Source organism: Lygodium microphyllum, chromosome 2 (genome assembly GCF_053477565.2).
Source record: "Lygodium microphyllum isolate KBCC chromosome 2, Lygodium_microphyllum_v1.1.10, whole genome shotgun sequence".
In the NCBI taxonomy this organism is placed as follows: domain Eukaryota; kingdom Viridiplantae; phylum Streptophyta; class Polypodiopsida; order Schizaeales; family Lygodiaceae; genus Lygodium; species Lygodium microphyllum.
Genome location: NC_141136.1, coordinates 78,358,094 through 78,380,239, shown reverse-complemented (window position 1 = coordinate 78,380,239; position 22,146 = coordinate 78,358,094). Strand labels below are relative to the sequence as shown.

The window sequence follows — 22,146 nt, the reverse complement described above, 5'->3', positions numbered from 1 at the left end:
GAATAAACTGAAATCCTTGAACCTGAGACTATTCTAGATATCGACTTTATGACCACTAGAACTGGCCGTAGATATTCTAGATATTTGGTGAAATTTAAAAATCATCATGTTGAAGAGGCCCAATGGATGTATGCTCACGACCTAAGTGCTTACCCCTCACTGCTTGCTCCACATTGAGCTAATAGCAATTGAGGACAATTGCTATCCCACCCTGCGGGTATGATGCTAGGAGGCATATTCCACGGTGGATTCCGTGATGTTTTGCAGTGGATTCCGTAAAATTATATTTATTTACCATGGCTCGTACACAAGGTGGATTCCTTGTGCGAAAAGTTGATGGGAACGCCTATCCTTTTCGGACGTCATGTTAATTTAATGTGCAAGTGGGTGATTCCATAGCAAGTGATTTCACAAAATACATATTTAAAGACGTTTATGAGTTTAGAATGCACACTCGTATTAAATTAAGGTTAGGACAGAGTTCTAACCTATTTACTTATTTTGTAGTTGAAGACTGTTAAGTATTCATTTTTATCGATTTAATTTTATTATTTTCTAACAATTGTGAATGCTTCAATTGATGTGTAGAGCAGGCGGCGATGGCGCTGGGAAGCACTGGGCGATAGCGTGTATTCACGTTATTTAGAAGAAATTATCATTTTTGATGGGCGCGCGTCTTAGGCGTGGCACCAATATTTATTTTGACATGCTTATTTATTGAAGTACTTGATATATATTTATTATTTTGTATGCACATGGGTGCACGATTTAAATATTCATTATTGGTCATTGTATTTGGGCACACATCTCAACTCGTGGGGCGTCCAACCACTTTATTCTTTATTTGGACAAAAGCAAATACAAAAGTTAAAGCATGTTAATTGTAAATTTGGCCAATTTTTGAGCTTGGAGATGAATAAAATATTAAATACATGCTTTGTGGAGCACTCACACAAGGCATGGGGGGAGATTGTACCCAATTGGTCTTTTTGCTTCATGTTGTGCAAGTCTATTCTCTTGGATTTTGAGCAAAAAGTAGAGTTCTTTGTTCTTGGGGACCTTCTGGTACTTGCTACGTATGCATATGACATCCGATTTGCACACCAGATGCACACAAATATGAAACTTTTGTGTTGTTATATTTGCTAGATCAATGATAATTATGCCGACAAGGTTACCAAAATGTGTGATTGAGGCAATTTTGGTTGAGATATACTGAGCCTTTTTGGTTTCTTCTTCCTTGTAATTTTTAAAGCTATCTCACTAAGCAACAAAAGTTCTTCTAGTTTTGCTCCACATTCCTTTTGATATGCTTGATCTACATGTGTTGGGAGACAACATATGTTGTGTGGTTGTAAGGTTGGCTTTAGTCTTTTTGTTTACATTCCTTTGTAATGATTTGAAGGGTGAGTACTAGTAGGCATGCTATAGACGTTCATTGCTACATCGCAATGCAAAGTAAAAAAAAAAGCGAGATGATAATATTTAATGATCAAAAGTGAGAATGTACAAGCATATGAAAATTTATTAGGTAGTACCTAATTTCCTCACAAACAGTTTGAATATCCATTGGGATTTCCCCAAATGCAATGAAAAGTTGACCAATTGTTTTTTGGACACACACATTCACTTGGCAAAGTTGATGGAGTGTGCAAATTGTAGATAGTCATTGTGATGAAAAGTGGAGAGCAAAGTCCATGAAGCCATTCATGTGTTCACTATTGAAACACCAAGGCAAGTGCAATTAACGAGGGTGTGTCATGACTTTAAGTTGCTTAGTAACTTGATTTAACATTTTCTAAAATGTGATGCCATTTTTAGGTTTAGAGGAGCTGTTAAGGCTTCTTTATTGGGTGGGTGAGAAACTAGGTTTGATTTCGAGGAATGAACGGTTGGATTTTAAGCTATATATGCATTATGGAACTCGATCAAACTAGGTTTGATTCCAAGGATGAACGGTTGGATTTTCGGCTCTATCAAGTATGGAACTTGATTGAACTTCTTTAGTGGGTGGGTGAGAAACTAGGTTTGATTCCTAGGGATGAAATGTTGGATTTCAAGCTCTATCCAGTATGGAACTTGATCGAACTTAGAGTAAACTAATCTAATCTACCTCAAAATACTTACAGAGATACATAGATTTTGATTTATGGATGGCAAGCATGACAAGAGTGTGTAACGATCGTATTATGAGTGATCGATAGCGGCCTTACGTTCCCATTTTGATGAACCTCCGGTCAGGCTGGCTATGGCGACGGAGGCACTGCGGCTCTCAAGCATCAGTAGTCTTCCTGGCTTCGCAGGAGGCTTCTTTTGGTCTCACAGAGCCTTCGCCTATTCCTCCCGCTTCCCATACCGCACTCTCCAGCGATTCCATGCTGCCCTGTCGGGATCCCCTGACTCCTGGAATACAGGCATGCCCCTCGATCCATACAAGGTCCGTGCCAAGGAAACTCCAGTGGTGAAGAAGAAGAAGAAGATTGCTGGCATCGATCAAGACGAGCTTGTTGATCCGTGGCTTCTCGCTGATCCGGATAGCCGTTTTGCGGAGTTCCACGGAGTCCAAATACATTACAAACGTGCCCAACCTGTGGATGAAGCAGAGGGACATGACGAAAAGCAGCCCAGGTGCGTTCTGTTTCCATCGCGGTGTTAAAAATCTCTCAACACTCATAACAAATGGCAAGCGCTATACTCATGTCTGTGCGGGAATGTCTGACAAAACACAGACTTCACAGCTGTTTTCCAGCGATGCTAGGGCATTCAGGTTGTGGAGCGTCCAACGAATGAGCTGCTTTACACCATGTTTGCGAGAAGTTTTAAGTTATGGTTTTACTGACATCACCCAATGAATTAGCTCCTTTATGCTATGTTTGTTGGAAGTTTGAACTAATTGTTTTACAGCTACGTGTTATGCTATTTCTTCTTTTTTTCACCGCGGTTCAGTCTGCACAACATGATTTGGAAAACTTGAGCACACTCGGCATGATCTAAATTTTTTAATTGATGCATTGGGGCTTTGGTAAAATGTTCATGGGATAGCGCTTGCTAGCACACACTAAATGGAGCCGTGAGAAAGTTGAAATACTTACTAATTTTTCTAGGCTTGTGTATTCTAATATAGTCTGTACTTGAACACAGGCCCCATGCTTCAGTCAAAATTCCTGCAATTCTTCTGCATGGGTTTGGAGCCTCATTATTTTCGTGGGAGAGAGTCATGAAGCACTTGGCCCAGATTCTCAAAGCAAAAGTTGTTGCTTTTGACCGTCCTGCATTCGGTCTAACTTCTCGAGTGAGGATACCCTCAGCAAATCCAAGCAACGGAGTGCTTCCGATTCATTCAAATCCTTATACCATTGGTTTTTCTGCTGCTGCCACTATAGCATTTATAGATTTTTTGCAATCCAACAAGGCTATACTAATTGGGTAAGCTGTGAATGTTTTTTGTCTATAACTAGTCCTTCAAAATCATTTTGACTAATTGGGTCCAGGTATGACAATGATCAAAGGAAGCAACACAACACAAGCAAGAAACACAACATTTCTTTTGCTGTATCTAGATCACTAGGTTGAAAGTTCTATAGCAAGGATTAACGTTGTTAGTGCTGCTTTGAATCCTAGAACAGCAATAGCCAAATAGGTCATACAAACAACATGTAAATAAATAATGCTTGAAAGTTGTTGGCAGACTGTAACACCACAATTATAACTTAGGGCAGGTTGCAAGATGCATTACATGCTTTTTGGGTTTAAGAGAAATTGATGACCTTTAATTGCATGATGTATGGTGCTTTAGAACAAGAACATGAAGAGCTTTTGAGCAAGTTTGGAAGTCAACAAGGTCTTCAAAGATATGTTCTTCATGATTTAGGTACATGGTTGGACTCTTAGATGGCTTCATGAAAGGGTACTAGCACATGGTATAGTGGATGGCTATGAGAGAAGGCTTCCCGGATGTTGACAATAGAAGTGTGGCATTTTTCTTGCATGAATGCACATGCATGGAGGCTAATCTTGGCCTAACACATGCCTTGTGGGATGACACCAATTTTGACGTGTGGCACTTTTGGACACGGTGGGCTATAATCACCTTTGCATCCATTCTTCATGGTGGGTTGCATTATGGGCATGTGTATCGAGGGAGTGATTGGGGTAAAGGCCTGCATGAGGCTTTCAAGGACATTGATTACTACTTGCATTTGAGAGTTGAAGTGACAAGTATAAAGAAACTCTCTAACACAAAACACAATACAATCGTACGACAAATGCACAAACTAATAAAGCAACATGGTTAGGGTTAGGGTAACTTGGAGACAATAAACATAGTGAATGACAATGAATGAATATTGAATATAATACTATGCGCAATGTAGCAAACACACTGCAATGAAAAATATTGAACCTCGAACTCCCCTGTCTCAAGGAGTGGGGTAGAGAGAATAAGTTGGAGAGTGGGTTGTATTGTGATGGAACTTGAAATTCAGCAAGTAGCCTTGAATGAGTTTGACAGCAACAAATGCAGTAGTATGATGTGTGGGATTAGTGTCAGATGGGTAGAGGAGGGTGTAGATCAGCAAAACTAGATCACGTTGATGATGTGGCAGCCGTGGGGATGGCTCTAGACTCCAACATGTCACGTTGGTGGTGTAATGATTAGATTACTAGCAAGTGCAATGATACTTTGGTTGTCGCAGTAGATGACAGTTGAGAAACGAGAATTGTGCCTAAAGAAAAGATGCAGGTTTTGTGGGAATGCTAGGGGTTGGGATCTTCTGCCCAGTCAGAATCAGTGTAACCTTGCAAACATAAAAACCACGACCATAAGTTAGTTCATAAGAATATTTATACCAAATATTTCTTAAAATATACAAACTTGTAGTCCAATATGACATTTTAGGTATAGTGAAATACTGACTAAGCAAGCTAAGTGAGTCTGTAAGATCTAGCCTAGTGTAAATCAACCAAAGAAGAGTATAATACTATTCTAGTAACTAAAGAGCGTATTTTTGATGTGACACAAAATTCTATCTCTAAATTGAACTATCTCCATCCCCCAAAAATAGGACAATGGACCAAGGTGAGTTATCTCAAATGTGAAACTAAGCTAGGTCTTAATATCTACTGTGGTAGAATTTGAGCCAATGATGAATAAATCATTGATATACAACAAAATGTAGTTAATTCCCTTTGAAGTAGTTTTTACATATATGTTCAGGTCACAAGGGGTAGAATGGTATCCATGAGTTTGAAGAAACTCATCTATCCTGTGGAACCAAGACCACAGTGCTTGCTTTAGTTCATAAAGAGCTTTCCATAAATGAAAGGCCTTGTTTTACAGTTTGTAGAAGGAAATCCGGGACGTTGCTCCACATAGACTTCCTCCTTCAAGTAACCATTCAAAAAGACACTTTTAATACCTGTCTGATAAAGCGGCCAATTGTGGCAAGCGGCTAGTGCAAGAAATATGCAAAATGATATCAGAATGGTGTAGTGGATGCAAAGATCTCTTCATAATCAATACCTTGCTTTTGTCGATATCCTTGCACTATAAGGCGAGCCTTGTATTTGTTGAAAGTTCCATTAGCTTTTAATTTGGTTCTAAAAATCCACTTGGTCTCGATGACTTTCTTGTGACTCAAATGATTCACGAAGATCCAAATCTCATTTTGGTCAATACTCTCAAGCTCCTTGTCCATGATCTCATGTCATTGGGGATGTTAAAGAGCCTCTTGTCAACTTTTTGGCTCAAAATGCACTATATAGGTTGCTACAAAGATAGATGTAAATGAAGCCTGAGGTGTAAGCTAGGAAGATCTTCTAGGGCCCTTCAGAGTGGAATGCGATGGAAGGATCCCTAAATCCTGCATGGTCTGTTGGTAGCAGTGAGGTAATGCATCTTGCAGAGGGAGCCTAGGAATGGAAAAGGTTGCAAGTGAGTTAGGAGTAGGGAGTAAACTTGGCTTTGACGGCACTATCTCTGATGAAGTATCTTGAGGAATTGACTAAGAGTCAGGTTCAAAAGATTGCATAATATCTCTCTCATCAAGAACGACATCTCTCTGAACAATGAGCTTGTTGATCCTAGGATCGAACAAGGGATAGACTTTTGCCTTCGAGAAAATGTTGACAAAAATTAGATCAACTCGGAAAGTAAGCTTTCCTATCTTATCATCAGGCATATGTAGGCACACACACCATCTGAAGACTCTAAAGTGGGACAATATAGGTCTAGATCCAAAAAATGCCTTGTACGAGGTCTTCTAAGAGTTTGTTGCAATTGGCGGGCATCGGTTGGGGATGTACATTGTAGTGTAAAAAGAACCCAAAGGCACTCAAGGAGTTTTGCTGCAAACAACATAAAGTGTACCGCATCATAGCCCAATTTCTATGCTCTTTTGAGAAGGGGAGTTGATAGAGATGAGTTGGTGAGAAATGTTGTGCTCCTATAGAAACTCGTTGAACTCGCGGGAGGTAAACTCACCATCACTATCACTCCTCATACATCCTACACGACGACCTGTTTGGTTATGCATAAGTAAAGTTAGATGTAAAGTTTCCATGTGTTTCTTGTTGAAGCTTCAACATTGTTTCACCTATAAAAGAAATGCAACTAGATGGAGAAAAGTCACGTGGCAGATTATCCTCAGTGATGCACTTTACTTTGATGTTTTTTTAGTTTGAGACGATTTTGGATGGTAGGCTCTTTTAGGCTCAACAAAGCATAGAAGGTTTAGAGTATTGCCTAATGCTCAAGCGGAAGGATGCACGTCTACTCCCTTAGTGATGGACAACTTGGTTATGTAGTGGATCTTAGATATACTTGGTTTGCATCCATTGTGATGAGGCCATACTAGTTATGCTCAGTTTATGCATTACTTTGCCTTTTTATTTAGAACTAGGCATATGGATGCATTCCTTATGGTTTTGACAGTGATTTTGATTTACGTGTATGGATTGTGATTGGTTTAAGTGATTGCAATTTCACATGTAGAGGGCGTGAGTATGGTTAAGCAATAAGTGTACATGTTTGACTACGATGCTAGCATGTATTTCCAATAGCGGCAATGGATGCTTTGGCACAATGCAATCGAGCATGGTTGCAAGGATTTCAAGGGGATGTCTATCACAAGGACGTGAAAGTTTATTGCTTTGCTTAGCATTTGATTAAAAGTTAGTCAAATGTGCTAATGTGACTTATACATGTGAGGTGTAAGTTAATTATTTCAAAGTGTGGGATCGAGAACCTTGAAATATTAGTTGGTACTAAAGACAAAAGTTTTAATAAGTTATGCTTGAGAGGTACTAGGTGGTACATGGTGTTATATTTTGGCCTAGACCAATTTATTAGGCACTAATGTTAGTGGTGACATTAGAGACAAGACATTAATTAATTTATCAATGCAAGTCTAAGGGCTAATAGTTGCTTAGGGATACTTGGAAGACAAATTAGCCTAGCCACTTTAATTATTGGCTAGTGAAATGATTTTTTTGAGTACTAAAATAATTATTAAATTAATTTTTGGAACTAATAATTTAAAAATTAATTTAATAAGTTGGATAATGCTAGAAAATGGGATTAGAAGGTTGCCATGTCGCAAAACTTGCCCATGCAAGTGGAAAAATGATATTTGAGGGTTAGTGGAAGTGTGTTCTAGCCATTGTGAGAGAGGAGGAGGCTGTTAGAGACTTGAGAGCATGGAGCTGTTGATGTGATTTGCAGCCACCAAGGACCAGTCCTACAACAAGCAACAGTAGTTTGGAGCCCTCCAGGTGTAGATGACATTAGCCCAAGATTTTTCTGGTGCAGGTGATAGCATACAAGAGGGGGCAAAAACTTTTTGATGGTTCTGAGCTATAGGTGACAACTTCCATGGCTATTTGAGCAAGGTAGCAAAAAATTTTCAGCCTTTCTTGTGATAGAACTCTAAAATTTCTCTCTCTATAGCATTCTCTCTCATCCTCCAACCATCTCTTAAGTTATCTCAACAAAATCCAGCCATTTGAGTCATTAGAGGTGGAGATATTGGGAATTCTCTGCTGTAAATTCTAATTTACAGCACTAATTAGGGTCTGACAACCCCCTCTAGATGCGTACTTAGAATTGAGGGACTAGGACTTGAGTTCCGATAGTTAAAATTAAAGAAGTTCTGGGAGATTCAAGAGGCCGGCAAATTGAAACCGGTCTATGACTTACATAAAGCGGTAGTCCCTTCAATTAATACTTGGTCTTTTCACATGCACTCAAATAGAGACCTCACTCCCTCGCTCAACACTAGATTGGCCCCAAAGACCGGCGCCCCTCTCGGCATTTCTTTATCAATTAAAAGATGGAAATTTACAAAAATGAAATGTTCCAAAATACAAAACTTGTGAACAGTTGGCTTTCATCTTTTCTGAGTAAATCTCAGCTGCATAAAAAGACAGTACAACATATCTAGAACAACATACCAAGTAGGAAAACACTTTTTGTGACCATAACTCAATAATTCAAGTGCAGAATTGCAATTTGCAAAACTCTGTATTTACTATTTTTACTGGCTACATATCTAGAACAACATCCCAAGTAGAAAAACACTTTTTGTGACCATAACTCAATAATTCAAGTGTAGAATTGCATTCTGCAGAATTCTGTAATTACTGTATTTACATGTTTCTTGACCTGTTCTTAGCCTTATTCCATTCTAGATCTGTTCCAAACCAATTGGACTACAAACCCTTTGACCTTGGCATCATTCCAACCGTAAAACAGTGCCATAAATAGCATTAAATTAGAGCCGAAAACCCTGTTCATGTGTGGCGTAGTCATCGCTTTCTTTAGTTCCTGATTGGAGAAGCAATCAGCTGCTGCCTCACAGAACAATAAAGAAAACACAAACTGTACATTCGATGGATTTAGCCCATCATGCAGAGCATTTTCTCTGAGAATAGAGAGAGAGAGTTGACTAGAGGGAGCAAGCTCTACCTCCATACATGAATTAGAGACGAAGTACTCTCCATGGCTGATGTACTTGTAGCAATCTGTCCTCAGCCCCTGAAAACTTTACTCTCAGATCTGCCCCTCTTGCCTATTACGTTTTTTTTAAATGCTCTCTCTCTCTCTTTGGAAATTTGTGCCCAAACTGTGACACATGGCATACATGTAACAATTTTTCCGTTTAAACCTTCCAGTCTAAAATTCTCCATGATCAGTGCAAAATTTGACATCGGCACAAATCAGAGAATTAATCCTCGTGCAAAAATGACGATAATGATATAAACAAATTCTGGGTTCCAAAAATAGTAACTCCCTAAATTAGGGATGGTGACCCTTGCATTCGTCAAGTTGTTCTAAGCAACTTTTGTCATTGCAACCACATCAAAAAGTGTAATGTGGCTCAGTTACGGTGACTTTTATTCCTTGAGCATTCTTACATGTGCATCTTCTGTCTTGGGTAGGCTCATTGTGCTGCACCATCTCCAGTGGCTAAGCACATAGTTCCAAACCACCGGCATTCTATTCCTCTGTGCCCATTCAATCCAGTTCCCAGGCTTAGACAAACCATTAGTCCAATTTGTTTCAATGGTTGCCTCTTTTGGCGATGCAAAGATCCCGGCTTAATCCAAGATAACTCTAGGGGTAAACAGCAACAACAACTAAAGAAAAGAAAAAGAAAATATTTATATAAGTAAATAAGGAAAGCAATTGCAAAAAGTATCACCACCTGGTAACATATCCCTCTCTTGAAAGAAGCAAGCAACCTCGATTGCATGCCACACATGCTAACGGATGACACAGGACGATTATAAGATTCTCCATGTTATTAGTACCATTGCATGTATCACTTGCTAACAGATGACACGGGGCGATGGTAGGAGTTTTCCCGCTACATTTGTGCCATTGCAAGTTCAAGTCTCACATAGCTGGAGGATCACATCTTGTGTCCAACTATGGTTACTACGAGCCTTTCTAATATATATGTTTCCGGATGCAACATAGGGCGATAGCACCTATCCCCGAACTATTAGTGTCACAACATGTATAATCATTTAACTGAAGCGTAACAAATACAACTTCAAAGCATTGAGATTTCATTCAATGATACACATGTTAATGCTAAGTGTAAACCATACATTGTGCATTATTCAATGAGATGCAATATTCAGCTGTACAATAAAGAATGTACATTGCTTCAAAAAGCATTCTAAGTCATTGTAGATTCCAGCAATAAAGCTTCTCGGTAAAGTTGCAATAACTGAGGTGAATCTGCCAATTTGGCCTCTTCCATCCATTTGGCATCCATTGGTGAATAGTTCTTGAACTTCACCAAAAATCTTCTCGTAACTCTACCTTTCACTTTCCTATCCTTATGTGCTAGGATTTGCTCAAGAACTAGAATCTCATCTAATTTCTCTACTTCAGGTTGTTCCTCTTGAACCATATCTTCTGGCACTTCACCAATAAAAGGCCTCAATAGGCTCACATGGAATGCATTATGAATTTTCCAATTCTTTGGCAATTTCAGCCTATATGCCATATCATTGATCTTCTCTGAGACTTGAAAAGGGCCATAGTAACACATACTCAGCTTTGGAAACAAAGGTTCCTTGCTCTTTTGTTTTCTCGAACATGCCTTTTCAAAATGCAATAAGACCCAATCATCCTTTTTGATCTGCAACTACATTCTTCTTACCTTCCATATGCACTATTTGAAAATGAAACATAGATAGGAAATTTGCCCAATGCATGTATTTCTTTGACAATTTAGCATGTGTGGGAAAGTATCTAAGTATTTGATGATCCATTTGCACTAAAAAATCAGCACCAAGCAAATAATGCTTCCAACTAGAAAGTGCATGGATCACAACCAATAACTCTTTCTCATAAATTTGGTAAGTCCTTTCAACGATAGAGAATACTCTACTCTCGTGTGCCACAACTCGGCCATTTTGCATTAATACAACACTAATGCTGTTTCCACATGCATCACACTACACTATGAATGGCTTAGACAGATGCAACAAAATAAGTATTGGATCTACTGTCATTTTCCCCTTCAAACATCTAAATGCTGATTTCTCTTTGTTAGTCCATTGCCATTTGACATCCTTCTTTTCAAGCGCACGTAAAGGAGAAGCAATATCTGCAAAGTCTTACAAATCTTTTGTAGTAAGAGCATAGGCCAAGGAAGCTGCGGACATCATTAATGGTTTTCAAGTCTGGCCAAGAGACAATTGCTTCTATCTTCGCAGGATCCATCTTCACACTATCTTTAGAAACTATGTGCCCAAGGAAGTGAATCTCTTCAAAAAATAATTCACTCTTCTTAACATTAATGAGCAATCTGTTATGCTTAAGCTCATTAAAGATTGTAACTAAGTGTTTCCTATGCTCCTCTTTATTCATTGAAAAGATAATTATATCATCAAAGAATGTACCATCAAAACTTTGATAAGGGTGGAAAATTCTATCCATCATCCTGTTAAACGTGGCAGGAGCATTGGTCAATCCAAATGGCATGACTAAAAATTCATAGAGACCAAATGTCGTTCTAAAAGCAGTCTTATGGATATCCTCTGGCCTGATTCTGATGTGATGGTATCCACTTTTCAAATCTATCCTACTAAACATTCTTGCTCCCTGTAATGATCAAGAATGTCATCTATCCTCGGAATTGGAAATCTATTCTTGATCGTGTTCTTATTCAAGGCTTTATAGTCAATACATAGTCGCCAAGAGCCATCCTTTTTCTGAACTAGCAACACAGGTGAACAAAATGCCTACTGGGTGCCGAATTAGTTCCTTCTCTAGGGGCACTGTCCTGTAAGAACTCACGGGCAAAAGGGCTTCCCAAAATTTCTTTTTGTACTCTTCTAAATCCGCACAATTTGTTGCATCCAATTTATGCCATGCAGTCATGACATCTACTTCAAACGTTTTAGTTAACCATGAGGTTGCAAACAACTGTTTAAAATGTACCCAAGTGGTAGGTGCATATCCTTGCATCAACAATATGTTCCACCACTACAAAGCATTACCTTTCAAAAAAGTTACAGCCTTCCGCACCTTAGAAGTCTCAGTAAATTTCCCTCTAGTGTAAGCTGCATCAAACTACTGTATAAATGTCAAAGCTTTCAGCTTATCTTGCATACCACTGAAGGTTTCAAACTTTAATGCCTAACCACCCTCTTTATAGTCTTTAGGCTTTGCACTTTTTGGTGTCAGGTTATCATAGACAAGTGACTGTAAAAAGGGGAGTCCCTTAGGTGCATTATCAACATTAATTTCACCTATCTTAGCTGCCATATGCCCACTAGGCTGAAAAAAAACCAGCCATTGCATTTTGTACTCCAGGCATCAAATAAGGACTTTGCAAAGTTTGATAATCGGGCTGTAGACCAATATTAGCATAGAGTGGATTCAGTGCCTCAATAGGCATCATTCCTGGTGGCCCTCTGGGCAAGTATCCTTTATAACCAATGGATAATCTAGCCATTGCTTGAAAAACTGACCCACCACCAAAGTAACCAAGATAAGTAGCAAATTGAGGAGGAATAGTCTGCTGTGCGACTTATGCATTATTGCCTTGACCATTCACTCCTTGGTTCTATGCTTGTGCTTCTTGTTGCATTGGACCGCTCCATGTTTGGTGTCTTTTCCACATGCTCATGCACATTAGAGGTTTGCCTTTTTGAGCGCTCCATGGTATGATGTGATGACTTAGCTTGAGAATCCTCATTATGTAACTTAAAAATTTATTGCATCTGAGGATTCTTTACAAGCCGTTCGAAAGAGCCAACCATACTGAGGAATTGTGCCATAAACAAGTCCCCCTGTTCTTGCTCCTCATCCTGTGGTTCAATCTCGTTTCTTGAAGGTGCTGACACCTGTGCACCAATACTCTCTCTTTGGTGTCTATGAGTAGAAGAAGAACTCTCTTCTTCATGAGGGAGTTTTCCTTTGCCTTTGTCCATGTCTACCATCTCTCTAGTCTTGTATCCAGCAAATATTGTATCCAAGAAAAATCTCATAGTTTTTCTCACTTGTAATCTCTGTAAAACTTGTGTGTATGGCCTTTTCACCCAAAATTGTCCGAGCTTAAATTCTTACAAAAAAGAATTCAAATTTTGGGGATGAAACCATGAAACCGGTCTATGACTCACATAAAGCGGCAGTCTCTTCAATTAATACTTGGTCTTTTCACATACACACAAATAGAGACCTCACTCCCTTGCTCAACACCAGATTGGTCTTGAAGACCGGTGCCCCCCTCGGTATTTCTTTATCGATTAAAAGATGGAAAGTTACAAAAATGAAATGTTCCAAAATACAAAACCTGTGAACAGTTGGCTTTTATCCTTTCTGAGTAAATCTTAGCTGCATAAGGACAATATAACATATCCAGAACAACATCCCAAGTAGGAAAACACTTTCTTGACCATAACTCAATAATTCAAGTGCAGAATTGCAATCTGTAGAACTCTTTATTTGCTATTTTTACTGTCCAACATATCCAGAACATCCCAAGTAGGAAAACACTTTTTGTGACCATAACTCAATAATTTAAGTGCAGAATTGCAATTTACAGAACTCTGTATTTACTGTTTTTACTGTCTACCATATCCACAACAACATCCAAAGTAGGAAAACACTTTTTGTGACTATAACTCAATAATTCAAGTGTAGAATTGGATTCTGCAGAACTCTGTATTTACTGTATTTACATGTTTCTTGACCTGTTCTTAGCCTTATTCCATTCTAGATCTATTCCAAACCAATTGGACTACAAACCCTTTGACCGTGGCATCATTCCAGTAGTAAAACAGAGTTCCACAAACAGCATTAAATCAGAGCTGAAAACCCTGTTCCTGTGTGGCGTAGTCATCACTTTCGATGGAGTCAGTCCATCATGTAGAGCATTTCCTCTGAGAATAGAGAGAGAGAGTTGACTAGAGGGAGCAAGCTCTACCTCCATACATGAGTTAGAGATGAAGAAGTACTCTCCATGGCTAATGTACTTGTAGCAATTTGTTCTCAGCCCTTGAAAACTTTACTCTCAAATCTGCCCCTCCTGCCTATTACGTTTTTTTAAAATGCTCTCTCTGTCTCTTTGGGAATTTGTGCCCAAATTGTGACACATGGCATACATGTAACAATTTTTCCGTTTAAACCTTCTAGTCTAAAATTCTCCATGATCGGTGCAAAATTTGACCTCGGTACAGATCGGAGAATTAATCCTCGTGCGAAAACGACCATAATGATGTAAACAAATTCTGGGTTCCAGAAAGAGTAACTCCCTAAATTTTAGGAATGGTGACCCTTGCATTCCTTAAGTTGTTCTGAGCAACTTTTATCATTGCAACCACATCAAAAAGTGTAATGTAGCTCAGTTATGGTTACTTTTATTCCTTGAGTATTTTTACATGTGCATCTTCTGTCTTAGCTAGGCTCATTGTCCTACACCATCTCCAATGGCTAAGCACACATTCCCAAACCACTGGCATTCTATTCCTCAGTGTCCATTCAATCCGGTCCCAAGGCTCAAACAAACCATTAGTCCGATTTGTTCCAATGCATCTTCTAGCCATGCAGAGATTCCAGCTTAATCCAAGAGAAATCTGGGGGTAAAAAGCAACAACAACTAAAGAAAAGAAAAATAAAATATTTATATAAGTAAATAAGGAAAGCAACTGCAAAAAGTATCACCACTTGGTGGCACCAACCAATGTTAATTTGGGGTTGAATTTGTTTGTAAAGGAGCAAGGTTAAGGCCAAACCAAGGGAGAAATTCCTTTGAAGGCTTGGTGGTTAGTTTTGATAGCAAAAGGCATTTGGATTAGCAGAGGAGATAATAGAATCTTAGTTGTACTCCATCCATTTTCAATAAAACCTAAAGGGGCACCAATTTTGGGGTTAATTAGCTGTCCAATTGTCCAAGATCAAAGTGATAAAGGATGCATTTCAATTTATGTGAATTAATTAATGTCAAATTAGGTTATTATTACCCTATTCAAGGAGGAAGGCTGGTTTTAGGATGCATAGTCTATGCACATATTCGGAAAGAGCTTCGTGGAAAGCTCAATGATAGAATGGTAAAATGCACTTTTATTGGCTAGAGTTTGGAGAGCAAGGGCTATCGATTGTATAATCCACGCACAAAGAAAGTATTTATCAGTCAAGATGTTATCTTCACTGAAATTGCAGCATTTTCGCATGATTAGTTTGAGATGCCAGCCACCCATGACATAGGTGATGTCTTAGAGGATCTTCTGCCACTTTCTTTGGGGTCTGCGCTTGCTGTAAATGGCTGGACAGATATATTACAGCAAGCTGTAGCTGCTCCACATGTAGGGTTGCATTCCGTTTGCGGACAGAACCATATAGTATGGATCCATCTAGTACCTCCCATGCCCGTGACTCCCCCCCTTTTCTTTTGGGTTTGAATTGTTGTTTTAAAAAAACCAAATTTTGGCTTTATCCTTTTCCCCTTTATCCTCACTGACCTCTACTTGTACCTCATTTACTTGTCAGAGACTAGTCATCCCCTAGACTAGCATTTCTCAGATTACCATGTAGTAGAAACTAAGGAGGTACATGATGCATCAGCTCTTTGCTCTTCGCAGTACTGTTCATCCCCAACACATCAGATGGGGTTTTTTTCTGTGGTACTGGTCACTTTGCACTTTGCTGTTTTGGCCATCTTATGCTGCCTAGACCTGCTTGACATGTACAAGTTGCCACATCGCATTTTTCAAGCATGTTCTCCCTCTGTAGGAACAGTCGGCTGCTTTTAACAGGTTTGACCTGCATTTAATGCAGGTCAGCAAGTCTGTTTATTAGGTCTATATATAGGCCTCTTCTTCATTTATGTCTCCTATCACATTCATAATCGTGATCACCTTTGCTGCTGTAGCCTGTTGCAGTTATCTCCTCCTTCCAGTGTTATGTGTGTATTTTTGCATTCTCTTTCCTCTTCTTCCTCGTCAGAACTCCTCCCTCGCCTCCATCTGGCACCTTCACTCATCCTACCTCCTTTGGCATTCATGCAGGGGCCCAGTCAGTCTTCAGCATCGTACGCACCATGTTTTTCATCATTATTTCTCAGGTTTTTCCATTCTGTCTGTTCGGTTTTTCTCTCTCAGTTGCACTGTTGATTCTGCATGTGCACTCATGCTAGGACCTCTAAGGTGTATGCCTCCTAGAATATAGCAGTTCTTGAGATACAAATTCCAATTGTGCAACTAGTGGCTGCCACAAGGGCATATTGAACTGGAGAATTGTGTTCTCCATGGCAACTGTTGAAGAGTGTGCAAGAGAAGGCCAAAATGCAAGGACAATCAAATTTGAAATCAAAACACTAATATTCTCAAGTTTAGCACAAATTAGGCAAGTTATAGCTTATGCGGAGGAGGAAAATGCGGAAAATGAAAAGCAACACATAAATGCATGATCAATGGTGAAGCAACATCTCACATAGGCATGACCGAAAGCATTGTCTTTGATGCCATGTTGGAAGTGTGGAGAGAGAGAGAGAGAGAGTTTACAAATAAATAAATAAATATTTGGTTTAGGGGGGGTGGAGTGTTTTGGGGGGGGGGGGGGGGGGGGCGCGGGCAGTGGCTTATGACATCACAGGATCATCCAATTAGACTGAGGAACGCATAATCAAGAAGCAACGAGAACAATGTTAAGCGACGATCACACAAGAGCCAAAGCAAACCATCAAGTATAATCATGAGAAGTAGGTCTCAAGACTGTAGGATCGAGTGACAATGAGTGAGTTGATGTGCATAGGGTTCCTTCATACTGGCTAAAAATATATTAGACTTGAGAGAGTTGGCATAGATGACACAGTTGCTCTTCTCGACCTTGTTTGAAGGTTATGATGATATATAAAACTTGAGGCAAGATTCAGCCACACAAGCAGGCTGCAAGCTGGCTTTTGTAATGATCCATTTCCTTTCTTTAATGAAGCAGCTTAAGTTGAAGGGGAAGCATTTGATTGTCTGCTAACACAGGCTGGTCATTTGACCTTGTGGACTTACAATTGTCTGATAAAGACCTTGACTGAGCACCTGGTTTTCCATTATTCAAGTAAGAATGAAAATTGAAGCAAAGAATAGAAAGATCATCCCATATCATCACACTTTGATGTATACTGAGTATATGAAACCAGAGGTTTTTATCTCGATTCCTACAAACGAAGCATATAGAGTGTATGCCTTTAATCAAAAGAGGAGGTAGAAATCTTGTTGAACCCTTAAGACTTAAAGTTCATTTTCCGCAGGGCATATATTTGTGTCTCGTGGCCTTTTTGCTTGGTTTCTGAAAAGTACAACATATCAATGCTTCTAATGCCAAGATCTGGAAATTATTTGTGAGCACATGGTTATAGAGCAAACAACCCTATATTTTGTTGTTTCTAACCATTTGCTTAAAAGGTCCAACTGACATAGTTGTTGTGTCTACGTTGGTGTAAGATGGACAATAGCCATTCTGCAGGCTGCCTTGTGGCACTTGATGCATATTTAAAGGCACCAGAAAGAATAGCTGCTATTGTGATGGTGGCTCCTGCAGTGATGGCTCCTCTTTTGTTGCCAAGCAAGGCTCAAGTATCAAATGATCAGGATCAGAAAAAGCATCAGCATCTTAAGCAGGCCAGACAAATATTACTGAAGTTCTGGAACATAGTCACACACATTTCTACAAAGGTTGTGCAAATTGTCTGGACTGTCTGCACATTTATGAAGAAGGTGTGGTTAGGAGTAATGGCTGCAATTCTGCGGTCATTTTTGGGAACATGGTTGGTAAGAGTTTGCATATTCCAGATTAAGTTTTGTTTGCTCTGTTCTCGTCAGTCTCAAACTTTATGGGTTGTTTATAGGTAAAGGCAGTCATGGACAAACTAAGCTTGCTGGCAGTGAGGAGTGCTTGGTATGACAGGGAGAGAGTTGATGACTATGTCTTAGCAGGCTACACTAAGGTGGAGACTGCTGTCCTGTTCCTTTCTTCAATTGGATAAAATTTGGCTAGCATTGGGAGACTGGTTATTAAGTGTAAATGTATTGCAAACTGTTCCATGGCTGGCAGACTCATCTATGTTATTTTTGAAATTTGCAGCCTTTAAGATGCAGGGATTGGGAGTATGCACTGCTTGAGTATGTTGTAGCTTTACTTGGAGATCCAACAAATGAGACTGCAGGGACCCCATTGATTGAATCTTTAGGAAAGATTCAATGCCCAGGTTTCTTTCAACGATCTGCTGTCATGTAGAATTGTGCTGCATTTGATCTGGATGAAGCCTAAATAGTTTTCTCTTTGTTGGTAGTGTTAATCATGACTGGAGATAGTGATGCTATTGTTCCTGCTTGGAATGCAAAGCGCCTGGCAAAGGTGATTCCAAGATCTCAGTTCTGTGTGATGGCGAAGTGTGGTCATCTTCCACATGAAGAGAAGCCAGAAGAGTTCTTATCAATAGTCCAAAATTTCATGGAATGGGTTCAGCAAGGTGCTGTTGTGGAAATGCCTTCAAATGATGCTGTTGTCTTCATGCCAGCCTAGTTTGGAATATGTGGGTCTTGTGGCTACACATTTCATCTTTTGCAGGTGTGTGAAGAAAGGTCTGTGTAAATATTGCAAAGATGAACCCTCTTGGTTGTCAAGATATTCTAAATTTTAAAACTATTTACATGCATGCAATTGTTCAAAAGACCATAGCTTCTCTGTACACTGGGCTCCAAGTGCAAAAGAACGGTGCACAATCATCAACGCTGAAGTTGAAGAATATGACACATGACAAGGGCAACAAAATTTGAGAGGAGCCATGGGCCTGGCTGCGTAGCCATTTCTGATGGCAATGAGTATTTTGATAGGAGAGCATGGATCATACAGGAACATATGGAGTGATGGATGTTTAAGTATGTTACCCTACCAATAGCTACCAAAATGGATCCATGTTTGATGATATTGGTGACGCTAAAAAGCACTAATCAGCTATGACTTAGAATTTTCAATGAAAAATGGAGTGTCTTTAAAGCACACAATGAAAAACTCCCCGAGTGTAAGGAAATGCATGTGCATTAATTTCTCTATGGGGTAAACAATGGTAATACCAAATATTCATACAAACTACATGCCTTAGATTTGCATATGTTGTGCATGTGCATTAATTTCTCTATGGGGTAAACAATGGTAATACCAAATATTCATACAAACTACATGCCTTAGATTTGCATATGTTGTATATGCTATCCGTTACAGATGGCAATGCTGTTTGATACACACGTATTAGACCAGTTACATATCAGATGATACTCCCTGTTTCAAGGATAAAGTTGAAGAACATGCAATGTGACAAGGGCAACAACATTTGGGAGGATATATGGGTCTTGCTGCACAGCCATTGCTAATGGTAATGAGTATTTTGATAAGGGAGCCTGGAGCATACGTGAACCTATGGAGTGATGGATGTGTAAGTATGCTCCTTTTCACAGAAGCCCATTAATGGCTACTAAGATGGAAACATGTTTGGTGATATTGGTAACACTTAAAAAGCACTAATCAGCTATGACTTGGATCAAGAACCTTGTGATGTGGTGTTAGATCTTTGCGATGGCACAAAACAAAATCACTACATTAATGTAAGCAATTGTCATGCATAACCTCTCCATGAAAACCAATGATAATACCACCAATGATAATACCAAGTATGCATATGAACCACATGCCTTAGACTTGCATATGTTGTGTATGCTTTTATTTTCATGTAGACACTTGTATTCATGGATAGGTTCTTTTGACTCATCCCTACAGGTATCAGTAGCATAATAATTTTGGAAATGACTAATACTTTTGTTGGAAATTATTACTTCTATATGGCTAAAATGTCTAGGGCATTTCTTTGTATGAATTGAAAGGACTAGATATCCCCTTGAGGCGAGTGCGCCATGTAAGCATGAAATATAATGAGGAACTTTGCTAATCCAAACATATATAAACTCTTGTGGCATTCCAATCACGTATGGATTTATTGACACCTTTGGAATGTAGAACTTGGAAGCTTGTAGGAATCCTTGAGGTTATGGATCAGTTGTTTTAACATGTTCTTAGCAAAAAATGTGTGCTACATGCAAAAATCATTGTATAGGAAGCTTGGTGGCATTTATGGATCAACTTTAGGCTTTCATTTTTGTATTCTCTTGTTAGCTCTAGTTTGGTATGATGTTTGCATTATCTTGGTTTAACATATTGTGGTTTTGGTTCACAAAAAGACATTATTGTGCGATATATGATTGAATAAATAACTAGTAGTCTATATTCATTGGTCAAGTTGTAAGCTAGCCATCATTCACCTTCTAAAGCCACATCTATCACCACTTCCCCATATTGGTGTCCATGTTGAAGAGTTGTGTAGGCAAAGGGCCTTACAGTCCATGTAAATTGTTAGGGTCTACAATACTCCACAATTTTATTAGCATTATAAAGGGGATGCTATGGACAGACCATCTCAATTAGCTTTTGTGAAATGCTTTTGTTAGTACCAATGGAGTGTCATCTAATGGTTCCCTATTATATATGTTTTTCCCTAGTGACTACTATATATGTATCTAGCTTTATAGATATCATATGGCACCCAAATAAAAGAATGTGGCATTTTCATATTTTGGTACAAGTAGGCCTAGTCTTAAACAATGGGTTCACCAAAGAATGATAAGTGCACTCTAATAGAGTGACATACAAGGATGCATTGCTTTAAGGTTTTACACAATTCAAATATTATGTAGAATGACAAAATAGGTTGCCATTCTTATGACTACAATGCTATGGTAGCATTTAATATTTATGCTTGCTTGATACTAGCTATTGATGCCATTTGGTACCCGAATCGTGCCCGGATGTTATGGGAAGCTATGCATATGATATGCCATTGATTTGATGCTGATTTTGATCCTATTTATGCTCAGTTTGACAATGAATTTACTGCTGTAATAGAGCCGGGTTGAAGCTATTTAACTCAGGTTATCTTATGTCTATTGGTCTCGGGTGCTTCCTAGATGCTTGTTATGACTATTTGGATGCAAATGGAGGTTGGCAAATGTCTTGGATGGTTTCAAAATGTATTTTGAGCCTTTTTTGAGCTCCGTATTAGTTGGCACTGACTTGACATTGGTCTACACTAGCATGCTTTCTGACAGAGGTTATACCTATGGTCTATGCATGACCCATTGGTACATGCTTTGAAGCATATGTCATTGATGCATGCTACCTATATTGTTTGAGCTTCTTTGCCACTTGGAGCTTCAATTGGGCTTGTACTTGGATTCTTTGGAACCTCTTTTGGGGATGTTTCTTGGCTTGTCAAAGATTGACTTGGATTCATATATGATGTACTTGGATGCTATTAGGTGCTTGACCGTTTACATGCTCTTGGTGCTCTCATGATGTACGGTCTTGGCTTTGAGATATCTTATGCATTTACATGCTATCTCTGAGCTTGATTGCTCATTTTCCATCGAATTTTGTGCAAGTGGAAGCTTTATGCTTATAGTCTTGGATTTACCCCCAAAGCTTGCGGGTTATGCATTTGAGCCATTACTTGAGATTTGAGATTGGGATCTCTTACACATCCTCGACTATGATATTTGCTTGGTAGATGCTTCCATGTCTTCTCTTCCATGTCTTCTCTTGGCTGCTTATGAGCTGATTTGATTTGTCTTAGTTAAGCATACACTATCATGTATTGCCAGTGGTGTGTACATCTTGCTTATTACTTAGGGGATGTATCGGTTGTACTAATGGACTCTCTTGACACATTTGGGTGTTTGGCTCATATTCATTGGCTGTCATAGTGCCTCTGTTATGCTTGCTTGATACATGATTGGACTTGGTAGTCACTGTTGTCATTGGATCTCTATTAGCTCAATGTTTGCTCTCATTTACTCATTGTTGTTATTTATAACAACAAGCCATTTCATGCGGATTGTGATGTATTTATTGAGAATCATGTCCTTTTGATGTACTTTTGGTACTATTTGGTGGACAACTCGTCATTCTAGCAGTTTCTCTTATTTTCAGCTTGTTTTGGCATGTTTATTGCTTATTATAGTAGGCTATTTTTTGCATAGTCTACCTGTGTTTGACTCATTATGGCTTGCCATTTCAAAGATATG

General features: G+C 39.1%; 1 protein-coding gene across 1 annotated transcript; it reads left to right on the top strand.

Moving 5' to 3' along the window:
• The first annotated feature begins 2,139 nt into the window (after positions 1-2,139).
• LOC148039921 (alpha/beta-Hydrolases superfamily protein) lies at positions 2,140-19,068 on the top strand. Its single transcript, XM_087695254.1, has 6 exons — positions 2,140-2,628; positions 3,142-3,426; positions 17,469-17,784; positions 17,862-17,960; positions 18,098-18,221; positions 18,306-19,068. The coding sequence occupies exons 1-6, from the start codon at positions 2,249-2,251 to the stop codon at positions 18,536-18,538; spliced, it is 1,437 nt and encodes a 478-aa protein (XP_087551380.1). The 5' UTR covers positions 2,140-2,248; the 3' UTR covers positions 18,539-19,068.
• Positions 19,069-22,146: the final 3,078 nt, after the last annotated feature.

What these genes read in the sequence shown, in the direction of transcription:
- LOC148039921 (XM_087695254.1), top strand. Translation starts at nt 2,249, where the DNA reads ATGGCGACGGAGGCACTGCGGCTCTCAAGCATCAGTAGTCTTCCTGGC. An exon ending in CATGACGAAAAGCAGCCCAG is followed by an intron (nt 2,629 to 3,141) that starts GTGCGTTCTGTT and finishes ACTTGAACACAG; the next exon opens with GCCCCATGCTTCAGTCAAAA. An exon ending in CATTTTTGGGAACATGGTTG is followed by an intron (nt 17,785 to 17,861) that starts GTAAGAGTTTGC and finishes GGTTGTTTATAG; the next exon opens with GTAAAGGCAGTCATGGACAA.